Below are 21,171 nucleotides of genomic sequence, written 5' to 3' on the forward strand. Positions count from 1 at the left end.
TCCCCCAAGTAATCATACCTCTCCTGAAACATGGTATCCGGTCTGCGAATGTGCGCCACCACCACCTCCTCTTCCTCCCCACTCACAGCATCCTCCTCTTCCCTCGCCCTCTTCCTCTCAACCAAATCGCCCACCCCACTCGCCCACTCCATCTCAAACCACCCATGCCTCTTGCCCCTCACAGCAGCAGCATCGAACTCCCTCGGCCCGACCTCCTCCCACCCGTCCCACCCGCCAGGCACCTCCACCTCCTCCTCCCTGGCTTTTGCGATACAGGCCGCGACCTCCTTCCGGAACTGCACGTAGCGCTCCCGTTCGACCTGCTGCCCATCAGGCCACGTCACGCCGCGCCAGGCAAAGAGATACAGCGTGCCGAGAACGGGCACGAGATTGGCCCGCACCCAGCCGTCGTCGGTCAGCTTGCCGTGGGGCGCGACGATGGATTCCAAGCCTGACGCTACCACGGGCCCGATGCTAGCAGGGCCGAGGTGGGTGAGGAGGTAGCGGAGGGTGGGGCGGATCCAGGGGGGTAAGCCGTCTGGTGTTATTGTGGCTTTACGTCTCTTGAAGGATGGGGTGTCGTTGCGAAGGTCGGAGAGGGACTTTTCCTTGGTGGGGGTTGGGCGGGTTTTGGAGGCTAGCGGCGAGGTGCCGAGGAGTTGTTGCTCGCGGAGCTTGGAGCTTGGGGTCCTGGTGCGGCCGCTGCCGAGGGCGGTTCCGCTGGGAGTGGCGCAGCTTGGGGTAGAGCCTGAGGCCGGGAGGATCTTGTCGAGGTGGTTGAAGAGCCGCTTGTAGATGCGCGGAGGGATTGGGGGTCTGGGTTCTATCGGCGGCAGGTTGAGGATGATTTTGAGTCGGTCGCATGCCAGGTGAGCGCAAGCATATGGACGGGCAATCTCCTCCTCTGCCTTGAGGGTACTGGCGCGGTGTCTTGACTGAGCCAGAAGAGAGCTGGCCAAGTCGACGAGAGGTTGCGGGAGGGTCGAGTTGTGAGTCGGGAGCAGAGAAAGGAGGACCTGCTCAATTGTGCGGTTCATGGTGTATTTAATTTTATAATGAAATACAATGCATGTCCTGTTTCGGAGTTCCGAGGTTTGCCAGTATGTGACTGATCAAAGTTTGTATTTGATGTGTTGCCTTCCAGGTCCCCTCACTTTGTCATGGCTTTTAATTGCTGGGCTCGGCTCCTTCCAGACGCGACACGACGCGACGCAGTAGCTTTGTTAGCGGGGAACTCGAGTTGGACATTGAACCCTTTATTCCTTTTCACTTTCTTCTGTTCTAACCATCTATCTTTCACTTTAATATTTTCTTTATTTCCTACATTATATTATTTCCCTCTATGTTTTACTTTTATTTTCCTTCTCCTTATCTTCTTGTAATTTAAAACTGGTTGGTTTGTTAGCGTGGAACGTATGTAGTAGGTATTATACCTCATCTTTCTTCTGAAGACCTTAACCTTTCTTTGTATTCTTTCTTTCTTTCCTGTTCCTCTTTCTCTTTCTCTTTCTCTTTGACTTCCTCTTCCTCTCTATCTTTTGTTTTCTCTTCTTCTCTATCTTAGTCTTTCTCTTTACCCTCCTCTTACCTTTTTTTTTTCATTTTCAGTATTTCTTTTTCTCTCTCCTTCTTGTCTTCTTACGTTCCTTGGTTTCTTTAGAGGACCCATTTCATATTCAGTGTCCCCCCATGTGCCACGCTAACGAACAAACCAGGTTGGGATTGTACTTTCTCCCTTGTATCCGTAGTTATTAATTTCTCCTACTTCATTTGCCGCCTGCCATGTGGCGCGCTAACGAACAAACCAACGGAGGAAATCGCGGCCTCCCCGCCAAGTCACGTGGGCTTTGGCAAACCAGGGTGGCCACTTTTGCCAAGGCTGGCAGTTGCCGCCAATCCACTTTGTCCCCAACATTCGGTGCCTTGCATCATCCGCCCTTGAACTTGTTCTACAAACTGTCATCTGCATCCGCATCCATCTTCGCGGGCAGAGCGGTTCCAATGGCTTTCCAAGCAAGTGGGTTACCGGTGAGTTGTTTCCCCAAGTTTCATCTATGGCATCCCCTGGAGTCTAGCTAGGGTTCGCTAATGCCGTGCTCAGAGTATCGCAGCGGCGACCTCGGACCTGTGGCCGTCGGTTGCGAACACTCTGCTGATTCCCTGGAGAGGCGCACACTACTCCCCTCCGACGCCTAGAATTCGATCCGCCCGTTCTCCAGTCCAGCCTCAGCCTCAGTCGCCGACAACAACAGCTGCCAGCGTCGAGGCCGACTCTTCAGTCCGCGTCCAGCGCGACGCGGAATCCAGGCCAAAGACCGAGTTCCCCGAATTCCTGCGGGACGCTGTGCTGTCGCCGCGCTTCCTCGATCGCCGCCTCGCCACCGTTTCTCCCATCAACATATTCTCGGAAATCTCCAACATGTCTCCCCGATCACTCGCCATGGCGAGCCCCCTAATGCGTCGCTCGTATGCGACGCTGATGGCCCGCCCCTTGACAAACCTCCCCGGCCTCCGGTCCATGAGCACCTATCAGCCGAGCCGCTTGCAGCCCTTCAATTGGATCAGGATTCACCATATCTCTCGGAACACCCAATTTCGGGGCTTCGTCACCGGCGGCGTCCCGCGCGATCTCCTCGCTAATCGCGAGGCTGCTGCTAACCGGAACCCGAACAGCGCCACGGCTCAGAATTCTTTCTACCAGCTCCTATTGAAGGCAAACATGCCTGCAATTGTTGTTGAACGCTATCAATCTGGTAGGCTCATTAGTTTACCTGATAGTGAGCCAGGTTGGGAATGCTAACGAACTTACTAGGACGGTTCGCCACGAACGAGGCTGCCGACGAGGCCTATCAACGAGCGCTGGCCATGATTAACGGTACCACCGGTGCGGTTGCGCAGAGCGACGCGGCAGCCAACGCAGCTGGCATTAACCCGAGCAATCTGCAGGTGGTCGGCCAGGCTGTGGCCGCCCACCGTGCAGGTAGCAACATGGCATTCTCGATGGGACCTAATGGTGGGAAGAACGGCCCCTTGCACGTCATCGTGGATGAAACCTTCGGCACTGCTGCTCTTAGGTGGATCAAGTTCCTTCTTTGGTTCGGTCTCTGCGCCTATCTCAGTTTGGTTCTCGTTACCATGGTCATTGAGGGTATGACGACCCTCAAGCGGCCGAGCAAGGTTGACGGAATCGACCCCAAGGCCGAGAACCAGAAAGCCCGCTTTTCCGACGTGCACGGCTGCGACGAGGCCAAAGAGGAGCTTCAGGAGTTGGTCGACTTCTTGCGGAACCCTGAGAAGTTCAGCAACCTGGGCGGCAAGCTGCCCAAGGGCGTTTTGCTCGTCGGCCCCCCAGGTACAGGCAAGACTCTGCTGGCTCGTGCCGTCGCCGGAGAGGCTGGCGTGCCCTTCTTCTACATGTCCGGCAGCGAGTTCGACGAGATCTATGTCGGTGTCGGCGCCAAGCGCGTCCGTGAGCTTTTCAACGCCGCAAAGGCCAAGTCTCCCTCCATCATCTTCATCGACGAGCTCGACGCCATAGGCGGCAGACGCAACTCGCGCGATGCGACCTATGTCCGGCAAACTCTGAACCAGCTTCTTACGGAGATGGACGGCTTCGCGCAGAACAGCGGCGTCATCCTCTTGGGTGCTACCAACTTTCCTGAATCTCTCGACAAGGCGCTCACCCGGCCAGGCCGCTTCGACCGCCACGTGCACGTGTCCCTCCCTGATGTCCGTGGCCGCATCGCTATCCTGAAGCACCACTCCAAGAAAGTCAAGATGGGCCCAGACGTCAACATCGAGGCTATCGCCGCCCGCACCTCTGGTCTGTCTGGCGCCGAGCTCGAAAACATTGTCAATCAGGCTGCCATCCACGCAAGCAAGGAGAAGGCCAAGGCCGTCATGCAGTCGCATTTTGAGTGGGCCAAGGACAAGGTGATCATGGGTGCCGAGAAGAGGAGCATGGTGATTACGCCCAAGGAGAAGGAGATGACGGCCTACCACGAAGCCGGCCATGCGCTGGTTGCCTACTATTCCAAAGACACTGCGGGCGACTTGTACAAGGTCACCGTCTTGCCTCGCGGCCAAAGTCTCGGCCACACCGCCTTTCTTCCTGCCATGGACAAGTACTCGTACTCGGTCCGGGACTACGTGGGCATGATTGACCGCGCCATGGGCGGCAAAGTGGCTGAAGAGATTGTCTACGGCAACGAATTTGTGACAAGCGGCGTCAGCGCAGTATGTACTCTCGCTTTTCCTCTGTCGCGTGTTGAGCATTGGCTAACTGATATGCCAGGACCTGGACTCAGCCACCCGGACGGCGTGGCAGATGGTGGCGCAGCTCGGCATGTCGGAGCGGCTCGGCCCCGTCGAGTATCTGCGCTCATACGATCGACTGAGCTCCGAGACACGCGCCATGGTTGAATCCGAGGTCAAGAAGGTGCTTGACGAGTCATACGCGCGGGCCCGCGCTCTGCTCCTCTCCAAGCGCCACGAGCTTGACCTTCTCGCCAAGGCGCTCGTCGAGTACGAGACGCTGGACCGTTCCGAAGTCGAGAAGGTGCTGCGCGGCGAGAAGCTCGAGGGCCGCATCTCCGTGCCGCCGGGACCCATGGCGGTGCCGAAGCCGGCTGAGTCGATAGAGCCTGGTCTGCCAATCCCGCCGCTGGGCGGGAGCGGGCCGGACGCGGGGAGCCCACCGCCGCCTGCGCCGCCACCGGCACCGGCGCGGCAAATATCGGAGCTGGACAGGGAGGAGCGGAATCAGAAACGCGAATGAGTGTGCAGTTTTGGTTTATTGGCAGCGGAATTCGTGTGTCTGAGGGAGACTCGGGAGTACCTACCTGCCGAGAATGAGGCGATAGGGCACAGTGGATGGCATGGGCGGCGTTTGTATTTATCATCGCGTAGGGGTCTGTATACCTCCGCAGCGGTGTAAATTTCCTTTGTTTGTGGGCAATAGCAATCATAGCATCTCTCCTGCCTGCGTTTGCGATGACTGTAATCTGCTGATAAGCCTAGTAGTAAAATGCAGGTGTCTTGAAAGTCTCACCGTCAAGCGCTTCGATGTCTTATTTCACATTTCACGCGACCTCTGATGCCCATAGCCCGCCAGAAAACATGACGGGAGATAGGATTACCGATTGCTACCCACATCACTCCTCTACCAAATCCCCGGAATGACAGCCCACCGACCCCTGATTTTCTCCTCCCCAAACCTCTCGGCATACCACTTGCGCCCGCTCACGGCCCGCGGCAGCATAGCCGCGATCTCGTTGAACAAGAAACACCGCGCCGGCACACACCCCCAACCGGTCGCCATCCAGAATCCAAACCACTCGACCCACTCAACAAAATAGTGCGGGTACAGCATCACCTTGAACAGCCCCGCCTGCGGTATCTCGTAGTGCTTGTCCACCGACGCGGTGGCCTTGCCGGCCTGCTGCCTCTGCCGCCGCAGGACCCTCCTCCTGATCTCGCGCAGCTCGTCGTCGTGGTAGTAGTTGGCGGCCAGACCGACGTAAAACAGCGCGATCCCCGCCGCGAACTGCGCCGTGCCGAAGGGCGCGAGCTGGCGTGTCCACTCGGCTTGCGTCGTGGGGCCGTACGCGGCCAGCCAGCTGCCCAGCATCATGCCATTGATGACCTGAAAGGCGGCGCCTGAGAGCCAGATGACGAGGTGCAGGGGCGACATAGACGGCTGCAGGAAGGGAAAGAGGATGGCGCGGTAGACGTAGTGCAGCACGAAGAGCGCGGCGAGGACCTGGTTTTGCCAGGGGAAGCCTTCTTCTTGTTCCTTAAAGTTGTTATTTTTCGCCGCGGGGGTGAGGGCGTGCATGTGGTAGAGGAGGGTCAGAAAGCCGGGGATTTCCATGGTCAGCCAGCCGATGCGGCCGGGGAGGTTGAGGCGCGAGGACACGGACGTCTTGCCCATGCCGTACCAGGAGACGAGCCATTGCAGGGAGGCGGCCTGGGGGGGGGGGGGGGGATGGTGTTAGTCTGAGTGTTATGATGAGCGGAAGAAAGGAACGGCGCATACCACTGGGAACCAGATCCAGACAGAGAGGATGCGGTCGTAGTTTTCGCGCGTCGGCGGGAACCAACCAGGGATGAGGCCGGGAGTGGAGGTAGCCATGCTGTGCTTGGTGATGGTTGTGTTGTTTGAGGGAAAGGCCCGGCGGGATGAGAAATTGCAGGTATATTTTCAGGGTCTTGACTGCTGATAGGTGTTGTTGAGAGATGAGCTCTGATGTTGACTGGACTAAGCGTCGAATGGAAACTGGCGCCAGAACAATAACACTGCGCCGCGGCGTGAGATGATTAGGATTGAGGACAAATGTGAGACCAACAACCGGCAGAAATGAGCTGCAATGGCTGGCACCTGCTGTGCAATTCCACCTTGACTCCCGTCCACAAAATGGCACCTGACGCTGCAGCTCTTGAACTGGCAGACAGCACTGTGAATGATGTCAAAGACCAGATTCCGTTGGCTGGCGAGGCTGGCTACCCGCACTTAGGGTCAGGTTCAGGGTTAACCGTTTCATCAAGTCAGGGTGAGCTACGGATCCGTACATATGTATTAGTAAGCTGCATTCATCGAGTATGGCACGGGCTCTTCCGCTGTCAATTGTCCGGATATTTCCGGCTTACACCACGAGGGATGACAACCGCCCGGCATGGAGTGGGAAATTTCTTCTACAGCTTTCCTACCTTGACTACAGCGTGCTCACAGGAGTCATGTGTCTGCCTCTGATGAAGTCCCCAAAACATGTGACATGTAGGAAAGGCTGTGCCACTACGGCACAGGCGCGGCGACGGCAAGGAGATAGGGAGAAATGAAACCAGCCGGACGACGGAGTATTATAAGACAAGTAAGCAACCATCAAGACGTCATCTCTCTAGTCCCAACGGTTGGTAATATGGCCCAACGCCACCTCCAATATACCCTGAGGAATACCGCACTTCTTGCGTGATCGGGGGCCCAACAAACGCCGCAATAACGAAGGTACCCTGGAGGTGTCTTTCGCCTCGTGGATATCGATCCTATTTTCGTCTCGGAGGGCGTAGGCGCGGAACTCTTCGAAACTGTCCCACACCTTGACGCGCTTACCCGTCATCCGTGCGTCGACGAGCGCAATAATGTTGACTAGCGTTTTCTTCAGGCACCTCTTACACTCGGCGATCGAGTCGCTCGGGTCAAGGCCGACCTCGTAGCATAAGGCCTGGTAGCCCTGGAGCGTCCTCGCCTCCGCGCTGACTTCTTCCTCCACATTGATGTCGCCGAGCTGGGGCGGTTGCGAGAAGTAGTGGAGTTGGAGCTCCTCCTTTGTTGCGATGGTGCGCTATCGTGTGTATTCTTGGGAACCAGAAACCCATTGCTGGGACGAGGCGAGGCGGGCGAACTCGTCGCCAAAAGATGCGGCCTCATTCGGTGTGAACTAGTCAAACTTTGCGAAGTGAGATTGCGAGGGCGGCGGGAGCCCTTCGTCTCCAGATGACGGACCGGTGCAAGACCGGCAAAAGTTGGGAGTTGCAGCCTCAGAACAAACGCGTTGTGGTTGTTTCTCTGGTATTTACACGCGTCGCGTTCGCTGTTGCGGACATGAGATGTGATGCGAGGTACGAGCTGAGCAACGGATGTCGATCAAGTCCAAGTGGTGGAGGAGGAAAAATCACCTGGAAATTGCAAGCCAGAATCCGCCTAGAGTGCTCGGGCAAACCGTCTCTAACGTTAACAACGCTCGGATCGGGGTAACTATGCGACGGAACAGATTCGGGGCCTGTACTTGCCTGGCGATACCCGCCCTTGGTTCCGGAATGAGACAGGCTGGGACGCATGATCTCGATCCGGAATCTGCGGGCATCTTGTTATTGCATCTAAATCTCAGTATTCACATCATCTAAACCTCGTTGAGATTTCTCTAACCAACCCGGAACCGTGTGCTCTTTACTCATACACAACTGAACACTTGCCCTAACTCCCAACCAACATCTGCTGTGCTTGACATGCTGTTGAGCCTGCCGTTCATACCATTAATCCATGATCACCCGTAATCTCATAACATCACAGCACCTCCCAACTACCAACTCCCTCTTCAATCCACGCAATCATTACCTGTGTGCAGCTCACATAACAACACACTCCCGATCTCTCCCTCCGCCCGAACCACCACCAGCCCCCACCGGCGCCGACGAAGGCGGCACGCCCCTCCGTAACCCCGTCGGCGCCGGCGCCGACCCCGCCCCAGGATATACACCCCGTCCCCCTCCAGGATGATACTCACCACCTCCAAACCCACCACCTGGCGGCCTCCCACTCCCGCCGGCACCAATACCACCAACACTACCCGGTGGCCCTACTCCGGCCCGTCCACCACCAGTCCCGGACCCGAACCCAGAACCCCCCCCCTCCCCCTCAGCAGCAGCAGCCAAATCCAGAGGCCTGCTCGTCGGATGACTCGGGTGCCCCGCAGGCGGCACATACGGCAGCTGCTTGGCAGCCTGTTCATAGCTGGGCGGCGCATCCTCGAGCCCATCTTCTGCCGCAGCGGCGGCGGCCGGGCGAGTGGTGCGGAGCGGCGGGAGGAGAGACCGGACCGTTTGCGTAGTGGGTCTTGACCCGGGCGGCGGTCTGTTGATTGCGTTGGCACCGGAGTTCCCGGTGGTGGTAGTAATAGTAGTTGTGTTGGCGGCGTTTACGTTGATGGAGGAACCGGATGATAAGGCCGGGCGGGTGGCACCCGGTTGGATGGGCGTTGGGCCTCGGCGGCCGGTGTTGGATGATGAGGCTGTGGAGGTGAGGGAGGTTGTGGAGCGGGAGGCGGCGGCGCCGCGGGCGCGGGCAGGGCCACCTGCTGCGCCGGCGCGACCACCGCGTGGAGAGGCGACGGCGCTGGTGGGGCCGTAGCGGCCTTGTTGCTCAATGTATTGCTCCGAGAGGAGGCTTTCGCGACGGCGGCGGTCTTGCTCGACGCGCGCACGCTCGTCTTCTTCCTCTTGGAGCTGCAGGGCCAGGGCCAGGTCGCGGTCTTCTTGTTCGTGTTTGGGGGATAATGGCGGCTCGGTAGAGGAGCTGTGCCGCGCTGTGTGACTGCGGCCGCGCCGGGATTGGACCGTCGTCCACTCGGAGTTATCTCCATCGGGCGCTGCGCCGGTCCAGTTCTCGGGTACGGTATCATGCAACGGGCGGAGATGGTCATGGGTGGCGCCACCGACAAGACGGAAGTCGCCCGAGAAGAACTCGGCGCTCTCCCCGTTGATGTCGACGAGAGACTCCCACACAACCTCGGCGTGGCCGGCATACCCAGCATCCGTGACGAGGGTGAGGAGCTCTAGGGTCTGTGGGTGCCTGTAGAGCGTTGAGAAGTGGTCGTTGCGGAAGAGGATGGCCACAGATCCGGGCTTCATCGTCTTTTTGATGACGTCAAGCCCGACCTTGGTTAGCTGCGTCGCCGAGATGCTCAGGAATGACTTGATAGTCAGAATGTCCTGGTACAGCTGCTGCTCCTCCAAAGTCAAGCCCTGAGGCGAGCACAGCTTCTCTTCGAGCTCCTCCTCCCTGAAGAGCAGGTTCTGGGCGTCCTCATACGACACGGCGTGTCGGGTAAACGCCTCGTGCACCGCATCATCCTTGGAAGGTAGCCAGCCGTGGATGAGGGGGATGGAAAAGGTCGAATAGAGTGCCATCTCCTTGGTGTGCTCAAACGTTCCCGGAATCATGTCGGTACGCTCGGTCGGATGGATGTGTGTAAGCGAAGTGCGCTTAAACGCCGGGACCACTTCTGGAGCTGGGATGAAGCGAGGGTTGACATTCATGCCGGTGTGCAGGCCCTGGAGGAACTCGTACAACTCGGCCACATCGGGCAGCGGAACGTCTGATTGCGTTCGCCTCTCCGACATGAGTTCGTCGAAGACGGCGTCCAAAAGCAGGCCCAAGCTGACTTGCTCTCGCGATTTAAGAGTCTCAACAAGCGCCGTGTTGGTCTTGTCCGCCGGCGTAGTCAGCGTGAGAGCGTTGACAAGGGCAACTAATGGACATGGTCCGTTGGCGTTCTGGACGAGGATGGGTGATGTCCTTGGGTTCTTGGTAGCCGTGGCATCGTACCAGTTAATGTTCTTTATTTGGTAGGTCTCCGACTTGTCGACAGGGCGACGGGGTTTGGGCGGCGGTTGATCTGCCGACCTCCGCGGTGGCAATTGTGGTGGCAGGGTAGCCGCCTCCCCCCTCGCGGGGACCGTCTTGGCCGCAGCTGGGGCATTATCTTCAGCTTCAAAACTCTCCCATGAGCTTTGTCTGGAAGGGGGCCCAGGGCGAGCATCAATGTCAATCAGGTTCCAATCGGCGGCCCCTGCAGCGCTTTTGTCTGGTACCGGGGGCGGCTGAGCAATACCCTTCCCTTTATCGACGGCCTCAAGGTCGTCCCAGGCATTCCCACCCTCAAGAACGTCTTCGTCGGCTGTGGATATGAGCGGCGGGGAAACAGTAGCGTCCTTGGATTCCTCTGCCCATCCCGCAGACCCCTCTTCCGGAGGCAAGGATAAGAGCGCTGGCGAGTCTGATGCAGGCCCTGGTGTCGGCTGGCGTGACGGTTCCGCTGAAGCCCAAACATTGTCGCCCACAGAATCCTGCTCCGGGAGTCTTGGAACAGGCGGGGGGGCTGGTGTCGCTTTGATTTCGTCCATTGCTGGCTGCCAGGTATTAGTACTTGTTTCATTAACACTGAGCTGCGAAAACTCTGCGACCGAGACGGGCGGTACGTGCGGCGCATTTGATGACGGTGTTGACGTGCGCTGCCCTGCGCCGACGCTGAGCGACGTCTTCCGCTTGAACGGGTTCGTCTCCGGTTTGGACCCTCCGCCCGGCCGGAGGGCAGCCGGGACAGAGTTTGGTTCTTGGTCCGCCCGCGTCCCCTGGCTCGTGTCTGCTCCTTTCCCATGACTACTGCCCGACCTGAGAACCGGCGATGCTTGGCTCGTGTCCCCGGCGTTGGACAGCGCGGGGACTTCTTCAGCCCATATATTGCTCTCCTCTCCCAGGCCGAAAACGTTGCTAGCGGCGCCGGGCAGAAGCGAGTTTGATACTTCGGCTGGCGCGGGATATGTACTGTTCAGCTCCCCTTCCTGACGCTGCGCTCCATCCCGCCATATCGTCTCTTCTTCCGTGTTCTTCGCACCCCGCGCCTTCTGCGGCACCGCCGGGTCGAGTGTGGCTGATGAAGGAATTGGCTTTCGAATCACCATTGCGCGAATCCGGTGGGGTAACTTTTCGAATTGACCCTACCTGGCAGAGATAGGTATGTGCGGAAGGGAGCGAGGGGTTCGTGATATGGTGTTGGACAAAGGCCCAGTTTCGAGGCAGCCAGGCGGAGGGGGCAGTGCCGTCCCACGCGCCACAGTACGCCAACGTATGTACTTGTACAAGTACGAGGTGAGGTGGCGTGGACTCGGTCAGAATCGATTTGTAGCCTTTGAAATGGAAAGATCGAATGGGAACTGGCTTCTCAGTTGCAGTGGCTCTCGTTGCCGAAGCGAACCGTTGCGCATTGAGGCGCACGGTGCACGGTCTGCGCTTGAGGTTAGGTGGGGCGGTCCCTGCGGTGCGCCGGCCCTGTTTAGAATCGTCCCAAGGACACTGGAGCGTTGGAGTATTCCAACTAAGATTAATAAAATTCTCGGAAAATGGGACCCCCGGTCTCAAATCACTCTGTTTTGAAGTTCTATGGAAGACCTCGGGAACAAACATGGGGTTCGGAGGTGGTTGGGGGTTGGCGGTTGAATGCTGGTTTGAGATGACCCGCTCACCCGTCCTGCGTCATACCCGCTGCCTTGGCGCGCTAAAGTCAGTGGGCGCTTCCCCATCCGGTAAGTGCCTTCGCGGCCTCGCGGGGCCAACCAGGGGGCATCCAATCGGACGGTTGGCGTCACAGCTACGGACGTACCGAGTCCTCAGAGTTTCGTCAGCCACACAGAGACGGGAGCGTCAACCTTAGTTGGCGAGGTTGGTCATGTTGCCACAGGCACATCTGGCCTTTTGATTGCGCGGCTTCGCTTTCGAGCTCTTCATGAAAAATCCAAGGGAACTCAACAAGCTAGCGAATCCGAGTACACATCAAATCTCATTGAGCACACTGTTATATAAAGAGTTCCGAGTTCAGCGGCCGAATCTGCCATGTAAACCCATGATCTTGGACTGTTCGAAGAGGAGGTAGGCTGGGCAGAGCTGAGGGAGGCAGGTGAGATGGGCCTGGCCGAGAGATGAAGGACGAATGCGTTGGAATAACTACCTTGCATCAATCATGCTATTTGCGTACCTTTGCAGACGAGGCATTACAACGAGGAGCCTTACACGCTGAGTCCGTATATGCAAATGTCCTCCAACGCCGGTGCTTCAGCATGGTCGACCCAGAATGATAAAACAGACATCTAAGCACCTGGTATTCACGACACTTCCCAAACTTCAATCAGGCATCGCTTCCGCCCAATCATGACGCCAGCGAGTTCAGCCTCCGGCATGCGGGCATGTCGTACGAGTTGGCCAGCTCCATCTTATCCGGGTCCGGGAAGAACCAACCTTGCGCCGCATTCCGCAGCTGTTGCCTGTGCGCCATCTCGTTCTCGCACTGAATGCGCAGCTGCTGCACGAGCACCACCTCGGCCTTCCTATCAAGCGACGACAGCTTGGACGGACTGTACGAGTGGACGTCGGACGGGTTGAGATAGTATTTGACCTTGTAGTTGGGCATAGTGCGTTCCATCGTGTACAGTGGTGGGGCTGGAGCGTCGAAGGCCATGCTGGGTGTTGACGGGGTCGAGGAGGCAATGCCGGAGAATATGGACGAGAGAATCGGCCAAACCACGAGGAGGATGATAGGCAGCAGGCCGATGATGGTGCTCCACATGCTGGCCGGTTCCTCCTGGCCCGGGTTACGGGGTCGGGCCCGTGGCCGCGCACCACCGAACTGGTGTACCCGCACGCCCGGCCCCCCAAAGTTGAAGACGAACTGTGGCCCGCCGTCAAAGCCTGTAACTAGTCAGCTCCAGTCCTAGCGAAATACCGTCCACAGACCTGAGGCATCACCCACCTGCAAAGGGCCCCCCGAACCCGCCCCCTCCGAATCCGCCTCCTCCAAAGAACCTCGCAAACATCTCCTCGGGACTGATCTCCTCCTCGGCCCACCCACCGCCGCCACCACCACCGCCTGCTCTCCTCCCCGCAAACCCAGCAAACGGGTTCTGCGCAGCCTGCGCCTGGGCACTCGCGAACCGACTATCAGGATCCGTCCCGAACCGATCGTACTTCTCCCTCTTCTCCTTGTCCCCAAGCACGCTAAACGCGCGCGCCACCATCTTGAAGGCCTCGTCGGCGTGCTCGTGACCGTTCTTGTCTGGGTGCGTCAGCAGCGAAAGCTTGCGGTACGCCTTCTTGACCTCGGCGTCGGTGCACGTCTTTTGCAGCTCCAGGATCTCGTAGAAGGCCGTCGGCTGGCATCGCCGGATGCGCAGCACGGCGGCTTTCTGCTCGGCCGTGTACTTGCGCTCTTGATTGCCCTGGTTGTGCTCGCGCCGGTTGCGCGCCGAGGCTTCGTTTTGGGACGCCGAGGCCCCGGAGGCGGAGGCGTCGGGCATGATTGCCCTGGGGTGTTATCGGGGGTCGAGAGGTGGATGAGCTTGGGCGGACAGGGTTGGGCGGACGGGCAACGAGTGCACGGGAAGCGGATGAGGGTGAGAAACTACGCAACGCGTAGGCGCTGAGTGTTTTGCGTGTGTGTTTCGAATTAATCTTGGGGCCGCGAGGATAAAGCAGAGAAGTGTATTCGGTGTTGGCTGTTTTCGAAGGATCAGTTTGAAGCTGCGAAGGTGGCTTCTTGAACACCCCTGATCCGCACCAGCAGCTGGATTCCCTTGCACTCGACCTACGTAAACTTCAGACCGACGGGTTCTAATCACAAGTCACTCTGGTTTTAGGGGGTGAAAGTGAAATCCCACGGCTGTGCAAACATGGCGTCTTCTGCGATGGCAGACCAGTCTTTCTCAGCTCCAGAATTCTGGCCGGTGGACACTGCCAATGGACACTTTCCAAAGATGTCCGTGCATGTTGGCAATGACAGTGGGGCTTGGGCAGTGGGCCTCCGATCAGTCATCTCACGCTTGTGATAGGTAAGTTTAACGCTCTCACACAGCGCGACGTCACTGGTCTCAAAACTGTTGTTTCAACGAATGAGCCAGGGCAACTCAATGAGCTGACAGAGATTGTCAAAGCTGCCTCCTAGAGCATCTGAGGTGATGAGCCAGCGCGTCTTCAACTTTTGGTGTCCTTGATACTAAACTCACCTTTCACTCTGCCCAACCATTGACAATGGCGCCCCAGGAGGAATCCAAGGCGTCGTTGACCCTGGCCTCACAGCTCAAAGCCTGGGGAAGTAAGTCACTCACTGCCTCGCTCACTCATTCACTCACTAAAAGCTCATTCACCCTTCCATCTCATACCTCCCATACTGCCTCACAACTAACTCCAAACGACCTTCAGCATCCGCCATCCCCCCCATGACGCTCACAACGCTCATCATCTCCCTGCACGCGCGGCCCTTCCAGGCCCTGCCGATGCTCTTCCCGCCGCTGCTCATCTTCAGCTCCTACCTGACGCTGGCCGGGTTCAAGATTGACGGGGCGGGTATGACAGCCGCCTGGAGCGGCATCTACACCCTGCTCGCGGCGCGGCGGCGATCAGCCTCGCTCCGCAGCCGCTTCAGCTTGAGGGGTTTCGTCCGCGGCTCGGCCATGGCCCTTGGGGCAGCGAATACCGTGGCGGGCTTTTATACCTACGCGACGGGGGATAGGAAGAAGGAGGAGGAGGAGCGGAGAGAGTTGAATCGCTGGGGCGTCTATAGGGATTGAATGGTGCTCTTAGGCGGAAGGCTGAGCTGGTTGCAGGCATTTGTTACGTTCTGGGGCGATGTGTGTACAAGGAGAAGGGCATGGGAAGCATTAGATGTGTCTTAGTATAACTACCAAACCATATATTCATTATTCCTTGGGCCCAGACTCAAGATGCAATGGAGAGAGAGCCGGTAAAGATCACTTCAAAGACGGGTTCAACCCATCAGACCCCGGGGGCTTTTATTACAGTATGCAACAATCGTACAACAAAAATGGTCAAAACAGTCATCCAGACCACGCCAAAAGGACAGTAACAGAAACAAAGCCAGCCCTGAACGCCAGCGAGACGCTCAGCGCTTGATAGTCTCAACCCAACGCCTCCCTTTCCATCTATGTGTCTCAACCCGATGTATGTGTATGATGTCGTGAAGTCGGAAGATGCCCCGGTTAAGCCAACGCAGCCATAAGCACCCGTACTCTGTTTCTCTGTTTTCCTTTTCCTTTTCCTTTCCTTCATGTCGCGCGATGCTGCGCCAGGGTCGAAGCTGAGAATTTGATAATTAAGTGCCAGTCCGGGACCAAGGGAGCGTGTATGGTTGAACGTCGAAAAGCGAGATGGTCCGATGACAAGTGATCGCAGTATGGCATATCGAATAAGCCGCTGTAAAGAAATGACGAGACCCGCTCAGCCGGAGATTGACCGGATGGTGAGTCTTGCCTTTAGGAATTGTCGCTGTCCCGACGCCGAGTCGCCACCCCCGGCGAACGTACGCCCCAAACCAGCCAGATGGCGAGCATCACGATAGCGAAAAGGGTGGCCCGGACGAAGCCGGGCGCGCGAAATGGCAAGCTTGGTTCCCAGAACAGATTGGAGACGTCACCAAGCTCAAAGTCGGTGATGTAGTCAATGTCGCACTCGCGCACCTTAGGCTCGGCGAACGTCCGGTATTCGCCGATGATGTTGCCCAGATTCCAGCCCGAGAGCTTGCGGACGATGCCAATGACGCATCCGGTGCGGTGCTAGTCAGCGTCAGCACTCCTAGCCGTGGGACGAAGCGGAAACACCGGGCATTTCTTCCGCTTACCTTGCCGTGGTTGCAGTGGATCAGGAGTGGATGATTTTGCCTGTCCAAGACTATGCGGAGAATCGACTTCATCGTCGACGCTGGGATGCCTTCCTTTTTGGTCCCCTTCGTGTCGAAGACGATGTGGTTGATCCCGTTCCTGTGAAGGAAGGCGTCATAACCATCTGGAAAGTCCTTTTGCACCAAGGTGCTGGGATTGTGTGAGTGATCAACCAGAGATTCTGAGGGGCGGCCGACTCACACGATCGTTTTGAGCTTGAGGCCTTCGATAAAGGCATAGTCCTCCGACTGCGGGAAACTACTGCGATACACGCCAGGCACGACAATGCCGAAGTTGCCCGGGGGGTGCTCGCCTGGGAGGGTCTTCTCTAGCATACGGGCCGAGTGGTCGGCCTGCTGCTGCACCGTTGCGCTTGGGGGATGGAACGCATCTCGGAGCTCGGGGTCGCTCTGGCGTTGCGCCTGAGCCTCCAACACCAGAGTGTCGGCGTCAACTTCCTGTTGCCCGCTTTCTGCACGCACCACCGGAGACTGCTGACGGGTTGACATTGAACGAGTGGACTCTGAGTTGGTCCAGAGCGTTTGCACTGAGGAGATGGTTTTGAGCAGTGCTGAGCGAAATGCGTGAGGTGGAAAACGCTAGGTAAGGGATAACAGAACGGACAACGAAGACGGATGTGCGCAGGATCTGGCCGGTGCCTGTTGTTAACAAGAGACACGTCTCCTTCTAGACCCAATCGATCAGCAGCAACCGCGAGTCCTGCGAGATGCAAGACTGACGATTGCCACAGCGGTTGACGAAGCTGCTGTGTCGTTTTGGTGTTACAGGTCACGGAATCGGCGGCCATGTGGAGGGCCTGCAGCTGCCATCAAGGTCAAGAGTCCACCCACTCACACTAAGGTTAATGGATCACCGCCGCTAAGCCGCATTTGGAGAGGCTCTGTCCCAGAATTTACGGCAAGCGTTATTTTTTCATGTCCTGGCAGGGCAACCCCACGCATTCACCGAACCGCTGCATGCAGCCCGCCTGGTGTCCGAGTGTTCAACGTTGCCAGGCAGCTCTGAGGCTTTCAAAGGGGCTGGTGCTGGCTGTGCTACGGATCGAGAGGAAGAAGGCCTAGGAGCACAAAGGGACCATCCCATTGTTTCTTCAGTTCCTCGGATGCGCCAGGTTATGGAGCAATTTTAACAGGCTACGATGAACGGGAGTCAAAACTGCTGTCAGCTTAGCTAAATTTCGCATTCGATCACGGATTTTGTAGTCTCAAACCACAATTTCGGTCCATTCAAAGGCATCGGGCTGCCATACAGCAAAACGCCTCCGGCGCTCGGGTGTCATCATCCCGCGCAGTGCATTGCGGTCACGCGACACAGCTCAAACTGCCTTGGAAGGCTAACCCAACAAGCTATTTCCTCTTCACATCTCCATACGCCGAAGCCACTGGCGGGGTTAATTCGCACACAGCGAATAATGCCTTAGCGAAGCCTCATCCAAGCGCAATGGTGCCAATCCATGATGCCAAAAGCGATTGCACAAGTTAAACTAGTAGTGGGCACAATGCACCCCAGACAACGGCCAAGCCAGAGCGAGCTCCAAAAAGACCCACCATGCTCAGGTTTGATCCCGCGCTCTGCAGAGGGTGGGGCAACAACATCCCACGTTCCGCACCAAACCCAGAAAGGGCACCGAGGCTTGGAGGCTTGCAGATTCGGAACATTTCCGTTGGAAACATGAGGCTCCAATGAAGATTTCGATGCCTGATTTTTTGTTCCTGCCGCTCAATATTTGCTGATGATCGGTCCAAGACGCCTTGATACTGTACAGCATTGCGAGGCGGATTCGCCAGAACGCCGTAGCTCGACGAGGAAACAAACCCCTACCTAACCTTCCTCAGTACACCGACATTGCAGGTTCCCTCGAGCAGATGGCCAAATTCACTTCTGAGGAGCTAAGGTCTTCATTGATACATACGGAGTACAGTAGATTGATCTGTCTCCCACAATATAGCAAGCCATAGCATACCCCAGCACTCGTAGACGGCACTTTTACCGACTACCCAACCCGTCGTCCACAAATCAACCCAACCGTCCCTGCACGTACGGATGCCCGGCACTCAAACCGCCATCGACCGCCCACGCCTGACCGTTCACATAGCTGCTCTCCTCACTCCCCAGAAAGAGCGCCACGCGCGCGATTTCGTCGGCGTGGCCGGCCCGCTTGAGCGGGTTGAGCTGCCCGATCTTGCCCTGGGTGCCGCGCGCCCGCGCCGCGTCGAACACGGCTGCCGTCATGCCCGTCTCGATCAGGCCCGGGCAGAGCGCGTTGACCCGCACGCCCGAGCCCGCCAGCTGGTAGGCGGTCGTCTGCACCATGGAGATGACGGCCGCCTTGGAGGCCGAGTAGGGGGTGCTGCCCGCGTTGGACCGCAGGCCGGCGACCGAGGCGGTCGCGATGATGCTGCCCGACGGATGGGACTTGGAGGGGGAGGTGAGTTGCATCGCGGGGGCGGCGTGTTTGGCGGCGAGGAAGACGCTGTGGGGGGCGTGTTAGTATGGCTGGTGAAGAATGGGTACGGTGGCGTGGCGGACCTCAGAGAGTTCACCCGTAGGACATCCATAAAGTCGGCGGCGTCAATGTCGCCGAATAGTGCGTGTGGGCCGACGACGCCGGCGTTGGCGAAGAAGACATCGAGTCGGCCGTACCGCTTGACGGCGTCGTCGACCATCTCCTTGACCGCCTTCTCGTCGGCGGCGTCGAATTGGCGCGTGTGGACATCAACCTGTGGCCACAGGGCGTTGATCTCGCGCTTGTGCGCCTCGAGATGGGTGCCGTCGTAGTCGCAGAGGTAGACGGCCTTGGCCCCGTGCTCTGCAAACTGGTGAGCGGCTGCGCGGCCGATGCCAAGGATTGAGTTTGCGCCTGCGAGCAGGTCAGTATTTCCCAAGACATTCCATATCATGATTTGTGGTTGGAGAAAATGAGTACCGGTGATGATGATCACTTTGCCGGCGACCCTCGGTCCGGCTGGGGCGACTTTGACGATGGTCGGGATGCTGCTGCTCCCAGCGAGCTGGTTACCGATGGCCTGGACTCGCCTCTTCGCTGTCTCGGACATGGTCGTTAGATACAATTTCCTGCTTCTCCTTTGAGTTCAAATACGACCAAACATGGTGTTCACTGCATTTCTGGGAGGACAGATCCGAGATCTCAGCCCTTCCTTGGACCCGGGCCGTGCCAAGCCTTCGGCAACCGGCCGTGAGCGCGGGGAAGGACGCTAGGTAGACTGGGCCGAGGTCTCGATCGACCTCGGCGAAACTCCACCCCGTCAGTTTGGTTGTTGCTGCATTTTTGTGACCAAAAAACTCAACTTTCCGACCTGTCGTTCACACCGAATTACAGGTTCAATTCTGGGGTATTGACGCTTTACCTCTCAACGTTGCCCAACGGACAGCGAAGTTCCCGTTCGACTAGGTGTGCTCGAATGGTCTCGTGAGATATGAGCAAGCACGGAAAGACAGCGGCTGCAGAACCATTTTCCAGTTCCCAAATAACCTGGCTGACTCCGCCCAAAGGTTCTACCCAGGCTGGCCGGTAACACGCCCTTGGCTCTGTCTTGGACCTTGTCTCGAAACGGACATTGTCCGGTCATCGGTCAAGCTAGCTACTGGGCAACTGTCTTAGAAGCGCCTTTGAGGCTTTCCAGGTGGTTGCGAATGCTCAATAGACACCTTAGGCCATTTGAAAGCTTTCCCCCTCGACAACAGACCGCTAACTAGCGGCTCACCATGTTCGATGTCTATGGGCTTACTTTGGAGGCTGTGAGAGACTGCGCTCGGCTTCCCCGCCAACGACGCTGGAACCAAACCGCAAGACTACTGGCTCGATGCACGTCGAATTCCGCTGTCAGGGTCTTCGAGTGACAAAAAATGGAAAAGGTAGGACAAGGGCAAAAGCTCACCAGCTAACCCTCGTCGGCGGTCAAAGAGAGGCGGCTCGGACGAAACCCTCGGGAGTGTTTACTTCCGGGGGGTTCGGGGCGGCGGTTGTGTCGTTTCTGTTGCCCGGGGGCTGGCTTAAACCGAAGAACTCCCTGTGAACAGGATCCAAGCCCCGGAGCATGGACCACCGCCATTGACAGCTGAGCCACTGGCGGTGGTCGTTGGACCGGAAAACGCGGAGCTCCTATATAAACCACTGGCTGGTGCTTACCTGGCTGAAGCCGTTCTGGTTTTCGTCCGGACAGGTGTGGACTCCTACAGATTCTGTTACCTGCCAGGTAACTTCACAGGTGACTGGAGTCTCCCAGTGTAAATCGAGGTTCACGTAAGGTACAGAGTACTTCCCGCCAAGTTTGCCCGGTGAGCTAGCTGGGAAGCCCGTTGGCACTTCGTATGAATCCCAACTGACCAGGCAGTCACTCTTCGCATAGCTCGCATTCACGGCTGAGATCACCGAGGAATCTCTGGCACCGTTTAAGCTCTAAAACCTCACCCGCGAGAAATGACATCAGGATCGCGACCGGAGAGCTTTCCTCGCGGACATTGGGGTGGCCGTACTTGTCGGCTTTCATCCGAACTGCCATGATACACTCTGGACGTCTGAGTCTCATCAAACCCGGTTCCAGTGTTTCCTTTCGCCGCAATTATGCTGACATGTTCAGGCGATCGGCAGGAGTGGTCCTTCATCCTGCTGCGCTCATACCGATCCAGCAGAGAATCGGCAGCAAAGAGGTCCCTTTGTGGCACTGGCAACACGTCCACGTGGCTTTGAATCCCGGCCTTTCTATCCATCGGGGGTAAAGCCCGCCCGTGGTAAGCTGCTGCGACATTCTCGGAATAACTAGAAATCCAACCGTCGTCTACGTCTCTTCAAATCATGGATAGCCGTTGTTCCGTATCCAATGTTCATCTTCGTCGACAACCCTACCCATCCAATGAGTTCACTTCCAAGCAGAAGCCCTGGGACGTCTCTCCCGGACCCAACGGACATCGTCCCTGACTCTGAGACGAAGACCAGCGGGGAAAAATCAGTCCTGTCACACTGCGGCTATTGGCTTGGCAGCTGATCGACGTTAGGTAGCGTGTCGGGTGGTTCTCGGAGCATCACCGCGAATGGGGTCTGTTTCTCCGCCATGTGCGTGGATGCAGGATGAATGCTTCTGGCTGCGGCCTGGCTGAGATCGACGCGGATTGAGGTTGTTCGCAGAATTA

General features: G+C 57.5%; 9 protein-coding genes across 9 annotated transcripts; 3 read left to right on the plus strand and 6 right to left on the minus strand.

The window, feature by feature from the left end:
* Positions 1 to 12: 12 nt before the first annotated feature.
* Positions 13 to 1,111, minus strand: N657DRAFT_673993 (uncharacterized protein; the record flags this gene model as incomplete). The annotated part of the gene is made up of 2 exons (XM_062795717.1): positions 87 to 1,111; positions 13 to 42 (listed from the first exon to the last, which is right to left on the minus strand). Exons 1-2 carry the CDS (start codon positions 1,035 to 1,037, stop codon positions 13 to 15), a joined length of 981 nt encoding a protein of 326 aa, XP_062644669.1. The 5' UTR covers positions 1,038 to 1,111.
* Positions 1,112 to 2,001: 890 nt separating this feature from the next.
* Positions 2,002 to 4,777, plus strand: N657DRAFT_636285 (ATP-dependent metallopeptidase Hfl; the record flags this gene model as incomplete). The annotated part of the gene is made up of 4 exons (XM_062791412.1): positions 2,002 to 2,028; positions 2,102 to 2,753; positions 2,813 to 4,236; positions 4,295 to 4,777. The coding sequence occupies 4 exons, from the start codon at positions 2,002 to 2,004 to the stop codon at positions 4,775 to 4,777; spliced, it is 2,586 nt and encodes an 861-aa protein (XP_062644670.1).
* A 142-nt stretch (positions 4,778 to 4,919) lies between these two features.
* On the minus strand, positions 4,920 to 6,502 carry N657DRAFT_624600 (3-oxo-5-alpha-steroid 4-dehydrogenase). Its single transcript, XM_062790722.1, has 2 exons — positions 6,038 to 6,502; positions 4,920 to 5,968 (listed from the first exon to the last, which is right to left on the minus strand). Exons 1-2 carry the CDS (start codon positions 6,131 to 6,133, stop codon positions 5,162 to 5,164), a joined length of 903 nt encoding a protein of 300 aa, XP_062644671.1. The 5' UTR covers positions 6,134 to 6,502; the 3' UTR covers positions 4,920 to 5,161.
* Positions 6,503 to 6,738: 236 nt separating this feature from the next.
* On the minus strand, positions 6,739 to 11,702 carry N657DRAFT_673996 (uncharacterized protein). Its single transcript, XM_062795718.1, has 4 exons — positions 10,717 to 11,702; positions 8,283 to 10,686; positions 7,729 to 7,862; positions 6,739 to 7,340 (listed from the first exon to the last, which is right to left on the minus strand). Exons 1-4 carry the CDS (start codon positions 11,236 to 11,238, stop codon positions 6,897 to 6,899), a joined length of 3,504 nt encoding a protein of 1,167 aa, XP_062644672.1. The 5' UTR covers positions 11,239 to 11,702; the 3' UTR covers positions 6,739 to 6,896.
* Positions 11,361 to 12,200, plus strand: N657DRAFT_147426 (uncharacterized protein). Its single transcript, XM_062785948.1, has one exon. The coding sequence runs from the start codon at positions 11,484 to 11,486 to the stop codon at positions 11,985 to 11,987; it is 504 nt and encodes a 167-aa protein (XP_062644673.1). The 5' UTR covers positions 11,361 to 11,483; the 3' UTR covers positions 11,988 to 12,200.
* Positions 12,201 to 12,248: 48 nt separating this feature from the next.
* On the minus strand, positions 12,249 to 14,043 carry N657DRAFT_602316 (DUF1977-domain-containing protein). Its single transcript, XM_062790120.1, has 2 exons — positions 13,080 to 14,043; positions 12,249 to 13,018 (listed from the first exon to the last, which is right to left on the minus strand). Exons 1-2 carry the CDS (start codon positions 13,621 to 13,623, stop codon positions 12,480 to 12,482), a joined length of 1,083 nt encoding a protein of 360 aa, XP_062644674.1. The 5' UTR covers positions 13,624 to 14,043; the 3' UTR covers positions 12,249 to 12,479.
* A 136-nt stretch (positions 14,044 to 14,179) lies between these two features.
* On the plus strand, positions 14,180 to 14,892 carry N657DRAFT_624607 (uncharacterized protein; the record flags this gene model as incomplete). Its single annotated transcript, XM_062790723.1, has 2 exons — positions 14,180 to 14,417; positions 14,525 to 14,892. The coding sequence occupies exons 1-2, from the start codon at positions 14,354 to 14,356 to the stop codon at positions 14,890 to 14,892; spliced, it is 432 nt and encodes a 143-aa protein (XP_062644675.1). The 5' UTR covers positions 14,180 to 14,353.
* A 600-nt stretch (positions 14,893 to 15,492) lies between these two features.
* On the minus strand, positions 15,493 to 16,679 carry N657DRAFT_147455 (uncharacterized protein). The gene is made up of 3 exons (XM_062785949.1): positions 16,201 to 16,679; positions 15,960 to 16,149; positions 15,493 to 15,894 (listed from the first exon to the last, which is right to left on the minus strand). Exons 1-3 carry the CDS (start codon positions 16,506 to 16,508, stop codon positions 15,595 to 15,597), a joined length of 798 nt encoding a protein of 265 aa, XP_062644676.1. The 5' UTR covers positions 16,509 to 16,679; the 3' UTR covers positions 15,493 to 15,594.
* Positions 16,680 to 17,716: 1,037 nt separating this feature from the next.
* On the minus strand, positions 17,717 to 19,190 carry N657DRAFT_692789 (NAD(P)-binding protein). Its single transcript, XM_062797181.1, has 3 exons — positions 18,947 to 19,190; positions 18,550 to 18,880; positions 17,717 to 18,493 (listed from the first exon to the last, which is right to left on the minus strand). Exons 1-3 carry the CDS (start codon positions 19,074 to 19,076, stop codon positions 18,037 to 18,039), a joined length of 918 nt encoding a protein of 305 aa, XP_062644677.1. The 5' UTR covers positions 19,077 to 19,190; the 3' UTR covers positions 17,717 to 18,036.
* Positions 19,191 to 21,171: the final 1,981 nt, after the last annotated feature.

The sequence above is a fragment of the Parathielavia appendiculata genome (genome assembly GCF_033297405.1).
Source record: "Parathielavia appendiculata strain CBS 731.68 unplaced genomic scaffold N657scaffold_14, whole genome shotgun sequence".
Lineage (NCBI taxonomy): Eukaryota > Fungi > Ascomycota > Sordariomycetes > Sordariales > Chaetomiaceae > Parathielavia > Parathielavia appendiculata.

Excerpts from the sequence above, each read along its gene's own strand:
- N657DRAFT_692789 (XM_062797181.1), bottom strand. The coding sequence starts at position 19,076 with ATGTCCGAGACAGCGAAGAGGCGAGTCCAGGCCATCGGTAACCAGCTC. Across the intron at positions 18,881-18,946 it reads CAAAGTGATCATCATCACCG|GCGCAAACTCAATCCTTGGC; the intron begins GTACTCATTTTC and ends ACCTGCTCGCAG. Across the intron at positions 18,494-18,549 it reads CTACGGGTGAACTCTCTGAG|CGTCTTCCTCGCCGCCAAAC; the intron begins GTCCGCCACGCC and ends CGCCCCCCACAG.
- N657DRAFT_147455 (XM_062785949.1), bottom strand. The coding sequence starts at position 16,508 with ATGTCAACCCGTCAGCAGTCTCCGGTGGTGCGTGCAGAAAGCGGGCAA. Across the intron at positions 16,150-16,200 it reads CTCAAGCTCAAAACGATCGT|CACCTTGGTGCAAAAGGACT; the intron begins GTGAGTCGGCCG and ends ACACAATCCCAG. Across the intron at positions 15,895-15,959 it reads TCCACTGCAACCACGGCAAG|CACCGCACCGGATGCGTCAT; the intron begins GTAAGCGGAAGA and ends GACGCTGACTAG.
- N657DRAFT_673996 (XM_062795718.1), bottom strand. The coding sequence starts at position 11,238 with ATGGTGATTCGAAAGCCAATTCCTTCATCAGCCACACTCGACCCGGCG. Across the intron at positions 10,687-10,716 it reads CAGAGTTTTCGCAGCTCAGT|CCAGCAATGGACGAAATCAA; the intron begins GTTAATGAAACA and ends AATACCTGGCAG. Across the intron at positions 7,863-8,282 it reads AGGTGGTGGGTTTGGAGGTG|ATGCCCGCAGATTCCGGATC; the intron begins GTGAGTATCATC and ends TGCAATAACAAG.
- N657DRAFT_624600 (XM_062790722.1), bottom strand. The coding sequence starts at position 6,133 with ATGGCTACCTCCACTCCCGGCCTCATCCCTGGTTGGTTCCCGCCGACG. Across the intron at positions 5,969-6,037 it reads TCTGGATCTGGTTCCCAGTG|GCCGCCTCCCTGCAATGGCT; the intron begins GTATGCGCCGTT and ends CCCCCCCCCCAG.
- N657DRAFT_602316 (XM_062790120.1), bottom strand. The coding sequence starts at position 13,623 with ATGCCCGACGCCTCCGCCTCCGGGGCCTCGGCGTCCCAAAACGAAGCC. Across the intron at positions 13,019-13,079 it reads GTTCGGGGGGCCCTTTGCAG|GCTTTGACGGCGGGCCACAG; the intron begins GTGGGTGATGCC and ends GACTAGTTACAG.
- N657DRAFT_147426 (XM_062785948.1), top strand. The coding sequence starts at position 11,484 with ATGGGAACTGGCTTCTCAGTTGCAGTGGCTCTCGTTGCCGAAGCGAAC.